This window comes from Ornithodoros turicata, chromosome 3 (assembly GCF_037126465.1).
Source record: "Ornithodoros turicata isolate Travis chromosome 3, ASM3712646v1, whole genome shotgun sequence".
Lineage (NCBI taxonomy): Eukaryota > Metazoa > Arthropoda > Arachnida > Ixodida > Argasidae > Ornithodoros > Ornithodoros turicata.
In genome coordinates this window covers 40,474,905-40,487,923 of record NC_088203.1, presented here as the reverse complement: position 1 = coordinate 40,487,923, position 13,019 = coordinate 40,474,905, and the positions used below count along the sequence as shown (strand labels likewise).

Below are 13,019 nucleotides of genomic sequence, written 5' to 3'. Positions count from 1 at the left end.
TGTTTTGCGAATAAGTTTTGAGCATCTATAAACACCAACGCATGAAACGTCTCCTTGCTCAGGAAGTTTCCGGGACGGCTCTCGCTCTTCAGTTTTTGGACGTAGTCAAGAAACGTTGTTTCCAGCTACTGTACCCTTCATCCTGCACGTCCTAGAAAGGTCTTGTGCCCAGGTCATTCTTGTGGATGTGCAGTTGCGTGTTACTCACATCTATGACAGTGAACCATTTGTGCATCATAGTCATGAACTCCACTGTTTGCCCAACTGATGCGATCTGAACGTCATATGTGTGACCAGCTGATCTTTCTTGTATTGCAGCGCCGCAGTCACAGGAGGTGACAAAATCTGTAGAGAGTGCATTACACTCATCTTCTCAATGTTTGAGGGATAAACGTGATCGCGGGTGAGGAACCTTATGGGCTCTACGGTTGACCGTCGCTGCATCTTGAAGAGGTCCTTCAAACAGGACGATGAAAGTTCTTTCTGTGCCCATATCCTTTGCAAGAAACTGTCACTTGACATTTTTCATAATGCGTCATTGGTCAAATGCCAGGAAAAGACCTACCCTCCTTTATTACAGAAGAGGCATTGACTCAATGTACCTATTCTCTTGAGGGTCCTGTAGGTGAAGACTGTGATCATTGCGGCAATACTGCGGTGCTTACACCACCAGAAGTTGTTGCCGAAAGATCTGGGTACAAAATGTGCGGTGTGATACACTGTGCCCCGCTGTCATTGCACAACTCTGCCACTTTATCAACAGCACTGCAGCACTGGTACTCATACGGTTCTTGGGGAGCACAGATGCCGCACAAACAACTGAATTGTTTCCGGTGTTAGTGAATGTCGCAGGATCTAAGTATTGAGCACTCCATCATGAACTTAGTAACTTGAACCCATGGTCCTGAGGCTCGTTCTGATGCTCTAACGTAGCTGAGGCACATACATGGCCAGCAGCTTGCATTGGAAGGGGTTCAATCGAATATGGGTAGGGAGTGATTTTTTCGGGTTAAATGCCTTTCTCAGATTCAGGGGGTAAAATCGGGCATTATTTTTAAATCTGTAATTCGGGGAAAAATCTGGCGATAATTGTGCCTTGGGGTGTTATCCGGTGTTTTTGTTTCTTCTCTTGTCGATTAAACCTTTTTTTTTTGGGGGGGGGGGGGGGGGGGGGGGGAATTGTGATTTTGAAGCGGTAGTCCCCAAAGGCATAGACAGTGTTGACACACATGGGTGTATTGCTGGGAACCTAAGTGACCCATTTTTACATGTGTTACGCGTGGCGACCCTCGTTCGTTTTCAGTGGAAACGTCACGTGAGGATTTCATAGTGACTGGAATTCGGGGATAAATCGGGTTTAACCCGAACTGGTCGGAGGTCAGTTCTGGGGGGAATAACTGGGTGGAATCGGGTTTAAACCGAAAAAGTCACTCTCTAAATATGGGTCATCATCTAACATGTGTAAGTGACTAGTGCTATCACTAAAGGCATTCGAACACAACGAATCGCCACTTTCATTTTTTGAGTCGGACATCTTCGATTATGCCTTCGCCTTCCTGATCTTGCTCATGCAAGCCACACAGACGACTCACACACTGCAGGTACACGCACATCCTGCTTGGTCAGATGAATTGTGACGTTGCCTCAGATTTCCAGCAGGGAGTTCCAGTTGCCACCGACATCAGTCGTCTGCTCTAGTGCTGCTTATACTCGAATTCCACAAAAGCTATTAAGTTGATCAGGATGGGACATTTCGGTGTGATGGTCAGTGGAGTATGGGGGATCACAATTCATTGTAGTTTTAATAATAATAATAATAATAATTTTTTTATTAGTGCCCAAGAACGGCCGCTAAGGCCTTGGTGTTGGCGCACACAATACACATAACTCACAGTGGATACAATACAGACATAAACGCACAAATAATTATGTACAGACATATATATAATACATATACAGTGGGACACAAACAGATGTACATTACAAACATAACAGGCATACGTACTTACATATTTACAGACAAATATACCGCGCAGTACACGCGATGAAACATCAGCAGCAGAACTACATGACACGCATACGTACTTACATATTTACAGACAAGTATACCACGCAGTACATGCAATGAAATATCAGCAACAAAACTACAATACATAGATTACGCGCAGCACATAAGTTATAAGATGGAATGAGACGATATACTGTACAAAACAAAGGAAAGAATATCACGATTGAAAATTCACTGATGAAGGAAAGAAATAACGTCGCGTTTAAGGGATGTGCTGGAGGCGTGGAAAATATCGCATGTGGGGGGAAGCGAGTTCAGAAGAATTTGGCATCGGGTAATTGGATCGCTGGGGCAGAAGCGTTTAACGTAGAAGACTGGTGGATTACGAAAAGCCGCGCGAGGAATACAAAAGTTTAGGAGGCTCAGCAGAAGTGGCGAATCAACACGGGCATGGACACATTTGTACAGAAATAGGGCGTCGGCGATAGAGCGACGTGTGGCCAGTGAGTGAAGGTGAAAATATTGCAATAGTGTGTTATAGTCATACAATAACTTTTTTCGTAAAAAGCCATTGTGTATGATATGGAGCGCTCGTTTTTGTACAGCCTCAAGACGCTTTGTATCAGTACCTGAAAGTGCGTTCCAAGCAACAGAGGCATATTCAAGCCTGGGAAGAACATAGGACTTGTAAAGTTTAATGAAGACAGCAGGAGTCTGAAACTCCTTGCATGTGTATGACAGGAGGCCCAGCGTGCGAAGAGCGGAAGAACGAACCGTTGCGACATGTTCATGGAATAGCAGCTTGGCATCAAAAATAACTCCTAAATCTCGGATACTGTCAACACGACATATTTCAATGTCGGAGAAGTATCGAAACACAGAGATATTTGTCTTGCGTGTGAACGAGACAACCTTCGTCTTTGCGCTGTTAATTTTGAGACCGTTGGCACTGCACCATGACAGTATACTGGATATATCTGCCTGTAGCTGTAAGCAGTCGGAAACCGAAGAGATCGCTTTCATTAATTTGAAATCGTCCGCATACTGAAGTAGAGTAGAATGTTTGAGGCAGGATGACATGTCATTCACAAAGACATTAAAAAGCAGGGGACCTAGGTTGGATCCCTGAGGGACCCCAGATGTGGGAACATATGCATCTGAGTACGTGCCCGAGACAAAAACAGAACAGGAACGCTGACTTAGGTATGACTCGAAGAATGCAACAAGCGGGTCAGAAACACCGGATGTACGTAGCTTATCTAGTAGGAGGCCGTGACTCATTAAATCGAAAGCTTTTGACACATCGAAGTAGACAACATCAATCTGACCGCGAGCACTGACGACAGGGGCAACGGAAGACATGAAGGATACCAAATTTGTTACCGTAGATCTGCCTGCCATGAAGCCATGTTGAGAGTCAACGAGCTTGCGTTTGAAAAACGACGACAAGTGCGTATATATGATGTGTTCAAACGCCTTAGAAGGCGCGCATAGAATACTGATCGGTCTGTAGTTGGTCGCAATGTGCCGGTCTCCTGACTTGTGGACAGGAATCACAACGGATGACTTCCAGTGACTAGGGAAATTATTGCATCTCAGTGACAAGTTATAAATAAACGATAGTACAGGTGTAACAACATCAGAGTAAGCTTTCAGAAAAATAGCTGGAATTCCATCAGGGCCAGGTGTTGTTGTGGGTTTCAACCTGCGGATCGCGTCGCTTACATCACTCTCAGTGATAACAAATGTAGGCAAATCATCAGTGTACGGTGCGGTCTTGAAATCAGCGGAAGCAGTAGTGTTACTGGTACCGTCGTACACCGAACTAAACTGCGCAGCAAACATCTTTGCAACGGTTGGGGGGTCAGAGTACAAGGCGTGACCGTCACTGAGAGAAGGCGACATGACCGGACCGCGTTTCTGAAGTTTGTGCCACTTCCAGAAGTTACGAGGATTATCATTTACATTCGCTTCGACGGTGCTCAAGTGCAACCTGCAGTCGTGCACAACGGCTTTTTTCAAACGTGCGCGAAAAATAACAAATTGTTCGTAGTCAGCCGCGTTCCCATGTTTTTTATACCTCCTGTGAAAATACTTTTTCTTACTGAGATAGCGACGCGATTCAGGGGAAAACCAGTGTGGATACTTTGAACGACGAGGCGTATACTGCGGAACATACTTAGTAATGCTGTCAACAAAAATTTCGGTAAAGCGGGATACGGTGTCGTTGGGGTCAGAACAGCTAAGTACAGACGAGAAATCACACGAATCAAGATGATGATAGAGGCCGACATAGTCTCCTCTATTGAGAGCCAACCTCGAGGACTGGGGACACGTGACATGGGCCCGTACGTGTGGGAGTACAATGGACAGAGGGGGGTGATAACCATCAATGGGAACGATAGGCGAGAGAGAGCGCTCGACAGAGGCACTGAAGTTTGAAAAACATAAGTCCAGCGTGTAACCGTCCTTGTTAGCGACATTATTCAGTTGCATGAGCTGATGAAAGTGAGCAAAGTCAAGAAGTGAGTGGCAGAAACGGACTGAGCAGGAGCTATGCGCTGTTACGTTATAGCTAGTAAAGTCGACACCAGGAGCATTGAAGTCACCCAAGATTAATATTTTACATTGTAGTCGAATTAATTTTTCTCCCAGAAGTAGGAAGTACCTTTCAAGGGCGTCTGGGCTATATCCAGGGTGAAAGTAGTGCACGCCTATTAGTATACGGTCATTGCCACTGAGGATGAGCTCAACCCAGACACAATCGGGCACTAGCTCAAGATCGGAACGACGGCGACAGCTATAACGGGATCGCACGGCAATAAGCGAACCGCCACCCCTTTGGGCTTGCGTCTGACAACGGTCGGACCTAAAGACAGTGTAATATTCTGGAAAACACGAGGAACTTGGTATGCCTGGCCACAGCCATGTCTCAGTCAAACAAAGGACATCAGAATCAAGATCAATGACATTGTGGAAGCACTCAACGTTTTTCGTACGAAGGCCGCGGACATTCTGATAATATACGGTGCAGTCAAACACATTATTTCTGCCGTTATGCAGGTACTGCATTGTGTTGAGGGGAGGTGGCTGCGTCATCGCGGGGAGCCGCTTGAATCATGGTAGGTCGGAGAACGCCAGAAAATTCACGGAATAGACAGTCGCTTGGCCAGACGTTCTCATCCAGCAACTTCGTGATGTCGGCGTCACTGCAAGTAACGTGGAATGACGCATAGGCCGGGCTGCGGGTAATCAACTTGGTGCACACGGGAGACACTACACCTACACTGTCTCGCAAGTAGGACGCGACGTCTTCAGAACTAGTCGACGGGCAGAGACGGGTGACAAAGACCGCTTTACCTTTGTGTGCGCTGGCTGGGGATGCGGCCTTGAGTAGCGAGGCGGTGGCCTTCCCTCGTGTGACCTCCTTCCTTTCACGTTGGCGGGTCATATTGGGATGCACAGAAAAATGGCCGACAGGAGGAATAGACGGCACTGAAGGAGGCCTCAATGGCGGAAAATGCTGCGGGCGACCGAAATCGTCGTTAGAGGGGTGGCTGTTCCAGGCTGAAGCACTGGCTTCGGGCAGGACTCGACGGTCCTCAGATGCGGTGGGTTGTCTCGACATCAACATCGGTGGTTTAGAGGAAGGCACCGAACTCCCTTGAGGTAAGGTCACTTGCATTGCCGGGGGCATCTTGCCGATTTCACGCCGGACACCGTTCAGCTGTATAGTGGTCGCCGCGAATCCTTCATTCATAGCTTTCTTGAGCGTGCTATTCTCTTCGCGCAGGGAGATCACTTCATCGGTCAGGAACGACATCTGTTTTTGGAGATCCAACAGCAAGGTGCGAAGATCGTCATCAGCGGCAGAACCTTTCGGGGTCGGGGCATTCTTAACCCTAACGTCGGAAGCCGATGTAGAGCAAGTTTCGCAGACATATGGTGCGTTACCGGCGGACAGTTCTTCATATTCGGTGCTCAGAAGGTTTAAACATGTCACGTGAAAACACAGTGCGCACTCGGAACAACGCAGGGACTGTTGCTTACTGGGAATCTTCTCAGAGCAAACAGCGCATGATTCCAACCTGGGCGCCATCTTGGAGTATATATGGGGCCAATGCGACTGTCCTTATAAGTTTCACTGTGCACGTATTGATCACTCAAAGCTTTCCGACGGCGTAACATCTTAGTGTCTCACCTCGTGACTGCACAGGTGCGGTTGCTCAATTTTGTCACTCAATCATGCATAAGTAATCGTCCCCCTGCTTGCATGCTTCCAAGTGCCCCATGGCGAGGAAACTGAATCTTGATGGTAAATGCATTCCTACTCATACTGCTGGCTCAGCACGGACAGCATTCCACTTGTTTGTTAACTTTCTGTCTGTGAGTACTTGTGTGTCTTCACATGGAATGTCGCACAATATTTGGCAGCCTAGCTTGCAGGTCTTTTGGGTATTTAGCAGTCTGTAGGGGTTCGGATAGGACCAGCTCCCATGGCATAGTGGTTGGTGTGGCCGCTTTCCAAGTCGAGACTGGGAGGTGACGCGGGTCCGAATCCTCACACTGGCTGTGCTGTCTGGGGTTTTCCCAGGGTTTTCCATCAGGCTTTCCAGACGAATGTCAGCACAGTTCCACTTGAAGTCGGGCCAGGACGCATACTAATCCCTCTGTCGCCTACTCCTTCCTGCTGTCCTCTCTCTATCAGTCCACGTCTGTATGCCGTGCATAGCCGCGGTTACTTCGTGGCGCTAACACGGAATTCAAGTAAGATAAATTAAAAAAGCTTCGGATGGAGACACTGAAGGTTGCGCAGTGTGGCATGCCTGGCCAACAGCAGGCAACTTTAGTCATGCCTTGTTCGCCACCAAGCCACAGTTCACAGACGCAGAAGTAGAAGCAACCTACGAAACTGCATCCGTGAGGATACACGTGGAGAGAGTTATTCAGAGACTACGGATCTTCGATATATTAAACAAAGGATTCCGCATGACCTTTCGGAGCACATGGACAAGGTGTTGCACATGATATGCGTGATACCGAACCTAAGGCCAGGCATATTTCGAAAGTGTGATGATGGAGTATCTGCAGACAAGACTTTATTTACTGGTCTTGCATATCAATCTGCAAATGGCTTCCTCTTTTACTGCTTTTGAAATGTGGTACTATAAACATGTATCTGAAAACACAAGCACAGTGGACTCTCATTAAATCAAACAATCAGACCTTCGGAGGTTTGCATGACCTATGCAGTGCCCTTTGCAATGGATTGAAAGGTCGGTCCTAGTAGACGTCGTTCAGCCTCGGAACAACCTTCCCGCATGTACACCTTTACAATGGCTTACTGTATGAATTCAAAATATACATACAGGGTGTCTTTTTTTACCCGATACAGATTTTTCATTAAAAAACTACGTATAAGGGCTATAGACATGCTGTTTTCACTTCTATCATCTCTGGGCCGGCGGAATGAACAAAAGAACATGAATGAACGTAAAGAAAAAAATAGTGTTCCTTCACAAATTTTTTGCGGACGATCTACCGAACGGATTTTTGTTCTGAGAAAGGCTACGATATCAGGTCATCGAAAGGAACAGATGTTCTCATTGGAACGACTTCGTAGCTTTTATAATTAAAAAGTTAATTAACGATTTTTAGGTAATTAGTCGTTTGATGGTCGAGCAATATATGGCCAAGAATGTCCGCCGGCCCAGAGATGATAGAAGTGAAAACACCATGTCTATAGCCCTTATAGTTTTTTAATGAAAAATCTATCGCCTAAAAAAAGACACCCTGTAGATTCACATGGAACATAAATAAAACTGTGTCTACGATGGGACAAATGATCAACAAAGTTCACACTGGTAATTAGTAACTGTCTACTAATGCTCACAAAAGATGTAGGAAGTAGAATTCCCTGAGCTGTGGAATGGAGTGCTGGAGAAACTCATCACTGCAAAAAACGTGCATTTCTGAAGTCCTAAAACAAATAAAGACACTTTAATGTGGCTATAATATTGATGGGATTCTCTCAGACTGTAGTCAGAATCCTTCTTCAGGTAACACAGAAGTGTGTGTGTGGGGGGGGTCCAGCACACTGCCCTTCCTCTTGCCGTCAGGGCGTCTGATTTCTAAGAGGCAGATGTCACCGTTCTCATCTCTAGAAAAGAGTCACAGGGAAGTGGTTTCATCAGTAACATAGGCCTGCACATGAACTGTAGGATGTAGGCATACCGAAAGACACCATCTGGAGAGCACGCAAGCCATGGGACCTTATGGTCCACGACAAGACCAAGTTCTGTAACAGCTGCCCCAGACACCGCCTGAAACTTCTGCCTTGCCAAGGGCTCCATGGCTACTCCGTATGCCATTGCTGTCGTCCTGATTGGCACGGCATTCACCACCTTTGCCGCCAACTCCTCTAGAGAGCGAGTCCACCTTAATATCTGGTGACTCTGTAAAACAGTAGATGCTACTACATTTGTTTTTTACATTTAGAGGGCTTGTGCCGAGATGTGATGAAAGAATATCAGTGCACATTATGGCTGGCACCTTTGTTCCTGTAATTCGAAACTCACGAGCCCTGAGCCATGCAGACCTGTCTTTCACCGTTTCCGTGCAGACTACTGCGACATTTAGTTCGCTGACAGACACTTCTTCAAGGTAGAGAGCCCTGTCTGCCTCTCAAATTTTGTCAAGGAAGGTCTCCCTCTTCAGTGTGACCCCTTTTGCAGTTATGGTACTGGTAAAGTTTGGGAACACTGGCCTCGACAAGTCCCAACTGTACAGCGGAATGCTGTCTCGCACAACTGGGGAGTCTGTATTTCCCAAATCTCCCGCCACGGAGTCAGTTGAGTTTTCTTCTGCTTTTAACATATCTATCAATGGGCAATCCATGCCGCCGCCAAAGTGGTCCACTACGTGTCTTACAGGAACCTCATCAACGTAACTCGGCAGGTCTGAAAAAGGGATGTTCTTGTATGTGCTCCTGCCAAAATGCATAGCCACATTTGTCAAGGCATAAAGCTATAGCTGCGCTATCTCAGCCACACCGGGCGCGGATAATAATAACCAACAATGAAAGATGAAAGTCACTCAAAAGGTTAGCCAGCTGGTAGGACTCGAACCCACATCTTCTGGATTACCGGTCCAGAGCTCTTTCCTTTCCACACTCTGTCCTTTCTATGTTGTTCTAGCCTCAGAACATCAGTTCTCTCTTGTTCAATAATAACCAGTGATGGACACTAACTACTTCTACAGTAGTTTAACTATAACTACTAACTACTTTGCGTTCGAGTAGTTTAACTAGTAGTTCAACTACTTTTCAGGGGAGGTAGTTAAAACTACTTCTTTAACTACTGCAATGTATTTTAACTACATCTCTAACTACTTAGCGTTGTCCATCAACACCAATCCCATTCTATAGTGTTCTTGGACACCTAAATATGAATCACAAGCAGTGATAAAAGTGAAGCTTTAGTACACATGCACGCGGCACAATTGCTCTGCACCTCCGTTCTCATCAAACAAGTAGCTCAAGGTAAAAGTCGGAAGCACAATCGTGCCGTAAAGCTTGCGGCAAAATCGGAAGTAGTGGCGCCTGCAGTAACCTAACTACTGTAGTTAACTACTCAAAATAGTAGTTTAACTAGTAGCTGCACACTACATTTCTGCAAGTAGTTGATAACTACTTTTTAACTACAATCAGGTAGTTTAACTAGTAGTTTAACTACATGTAGTTAACTACTGGCCATCACTGATAATAACCAATTTTAGCAAGCATCAACACCCTCAGTGACTTGGCTACACACTTGGCTCTATCTGTTACATCTTTGCGTGTTTTGCCCATAGCTCAGGCTTCTGTCGCCATGGATCTCATCCACCAGCTCGCCTGTATTTACGCCATCTTATCTGTTAGCTACATACCTGCGGAAATACTTGCGGATGCACGCGCGAATTTCGGATAGGTGTGTTGCTTTGAATGAGCTGGGAAGCCCCATTCCTGTGCCCGGCTCATTTTTGTTGAGGCATCTTCTTGCTGCACTGTGACTGCGACTGCTGCGGCGTGTTTGCATTTTCCGGCTGCTCCTGCTTTGCACGTGCATGCCACTTTACAGGCTCCTGGAGTCATGGACTTACGTGTGTACTGAAATTCGGGCTCAGTCATGCCATAAAAAGTGACCTACTTAATATAATTAGGGAGTGACTTTTTCGGGTTAAATGCCTTTCTCAGATTCGGAGGGTAAAAATCGGGCGGTATTTTTAAATCTATAATTCGGGGAGAAATCGGGCGATAATTGTGCCTTCGGATGTCATCGGGTGTTTTTGTTTCTCCTCTTGTCTATTAAGTCCTTTCCTAATCTCCCTCTCTCTCTTTTTTGAATTTTTTTTTGCGGGATCGTGACCTTCCAGTGATAATCCCCGAAGGCATAGACAGTATTGACACACACGGGTGTATTGCTGGGAACGTAAGTGACCCATTCTTACATGTGTTACACGTGGCGACCTTTGTCCGTCTTCAGTGGAAACGCCACTTGAGGATTTTATAGTGACTGGAATTCGGGGTGAAATTGGGTTTAACCCGAATTGGTCGGAGGTCAGTTCGGGGGGAATAACCGGGCGGAATCGGGTTTAACCCGAAAAAGTCACTCCCTAAATATAATCATGATTCAAGAGAAGTGAAATGCATGTGTTTATTCAAACGTGCAGGTATCCGAGCCGTATTTACGGCGAACTAGCGCCGACGTGATTTGCTGAGCAAAAACATCACGCTCGTGAACTTGCATCTCCAGGTGTAGTTTGCAGACAAGGAAAGTCTGTGCAGAAGTAAACAATACTCACATGTTAGGGTGACATGATGACTCCGATCATTTATTCGTGTCTGAGGCACGCAATATCCTTCAATCTGAATGTTCCCGCCGCTTCGGATCTCGCGCACGTTGTGCAGATGACCGGCGTCTACCAGTGCCTTGCCCTTTTTGATGTTGCTGGCTCTGAAATAACTGTCTAATCCACAGAGTGACGTGAACATCGTGTGCAGCCGACACTGTGCCATTTCACGCCTGATGAACGTAATGTCGACCCGCCAAGAAATAAATCAAGTCCACCACAAATACTATTGCGGCTATGTCGCTTCGACTTTGAAGCGGCTATATCGCTTGAACTACCCTACCTGTTTTTGCAAGAGAAAAAGAAACACATATTCTGCAGCGGACTGCTTGGGCATAGCTCAAATGTTGCTCTGCTTTCTCTTGTGCATACGTAACATCCTGAGCATCGAATTCCCGTTACAAAAAGCAAGAAAAATCACTATCTCTTTATTTTATCACTGTCTTGGCGCAGTATGACCACCATTGTTGTTCTGCCTTTAAGATCCAATCAATCAATCAATGAGTTCACAATGTGATCAGTGCTTGCAAAAGAAATATTACGGATTATGACTTTTGCATCACATTCTTAACCTTTTAACGGGCTAGTTTTTTCTCTGTTAGGTCCAGTGAACTCGAATCTCATTTACTCATTCGGGAGAACCACCAGAATACACAGAAAAAAATGTGTATCGCTGTTTTGCAGCACATGGAAGTGGGAAGTAGGTATCCCACGGCCCATTGAGGGGAACAGTTTCGGTCTACTGCATAATTTTTTTCACTACGTTCAGCCGTTCTTAAAGGGGCACAAAACAGGTCGACGAACATTCTCTAATTATTATGCCCAATGATAGAACGTAGCCCACGATATCCAAATATGAAATTCTTTTGCTTCTAGCGAACGTCTTTAACACGAAACAATGCCATTCAAAGAGCATAATCCGCGCGAGCCTCCCCTTATCCTTGGAACCGGGTCACGTCACTATATTCCAGCGTATAGCAACACCGAATTCAAGGCGCTGGATGTGGGGGAGATTTGGCTCTCCTAGCCAATGACGGACCCCACTGAGACAAGCTGCAGCTCGCGAGGGAACCGGTTGCGGGAACGCCGTGGTGACCTCGTGGAGCAATTCAGCACAGAAAACATAGTGCACATGTGAAATAGAATATTGCGGGGTTTTGGTACAGTTTGAACTGGCTACCTTGGATTGGACAAGTGGGAATATATTTAGAGTTGACCTCACATCTCTATATTACAACAAAATTAATGTATAAGCGTCACGCATTTTAAATGGCTGATGATGCGCGACGTCAAAATGACGTGTCGCTATTGTCGCCAGGACATCGCAGGGCGGGGCATAAGGTCGAAAGAGTGCAGTGAATATTCAGTCGGTTTGGAGCCATCATTTACTTTTTTGCAACAACATTTTTTTGAATACTTTCATCATCGGCACCGTATCACAATGTATTTAAACAAAGTGCGCCTCGTATACCTGTTTATTGCCCCTTTAAGCTAGGGCGCGTGAGATACAAAGATCTCAGCTTTATTTTAGGTGAAACTGCTTGAAACAGAGAGTGATGCAAAGCGGGACATTGCACTGGAGGCATATGTAGTGTGTTCTTTTTTCTTCAGCCCTTGTGCTGCACTTGCGACACCTTCTGTATGTCCGCCCTTGTTCTGGCAGGTCTGTACCAACATTAGTCAGTCTCACGCTCTCCAGAACCTGCTTCTTGTTAGCCAGGTAGCTTGCTGGTCGGCCTGTTCGCGTTCTTGAACTGTACCCACCGATGAGGAGTCGTGCGAGGTTTCTTCTGAAGGTGAGCTGGTCAACTTCTCGTTTTCTATCAGTTTTGCAGACCATTTACGCGTTGATGATTGCAACGTCAATGAGAAAATAAAAAATCCTGTGCCACCACTTCCTTGAGCGACGTCCAACAGCATATCGCTCCTTGAGTTGGTCAATCGATCTATGCCTCCTATGATGTTGTTGTACAGTTCCACCGTTCGTGGACATTGTACCATGGACTGAGTACCATCCTTATTTTTCCGCTGAACCTCTCGGCATTCACTGGGATCACAGGCTGTTGTCAGCATTCTTACAGTGTCATTCCGCAAGAACCATCACAAAATCGTGGCCCGACCC

General features: G+C 46.1%; 1 protein-coding gene across 2 annotated transcripts in view; it reads left to right on the top strand.

Annotated features, from left to right (window-relative positions):
* LOC135388430 (uncharacterized) overlaps positions 1-13,019 on the top strand; it is a 40,084-nt gene that overhangs the window by 17,886 nt on the left and 9,179 nt on the right. Inside the window, exon 1 of one of the 2 annotated variants that reach the window (XM_064617992.1) lies at positions 11,540-12,693. The exons of the other annotated variant lie outside the window; for it this stretch is intronic. Coding sequence (XP_064474062.1) covers positions 12,664-12,693 — 30 coding nt within the window. The 5' untranslated portion in view covers positions 11,540-12,663. Of the gene's footprint in view, positions 1-11,539; positions 12,694-13,019 lie in introns of those variants that run through there. 2 annotated transcript variants of the gene reach the window in all.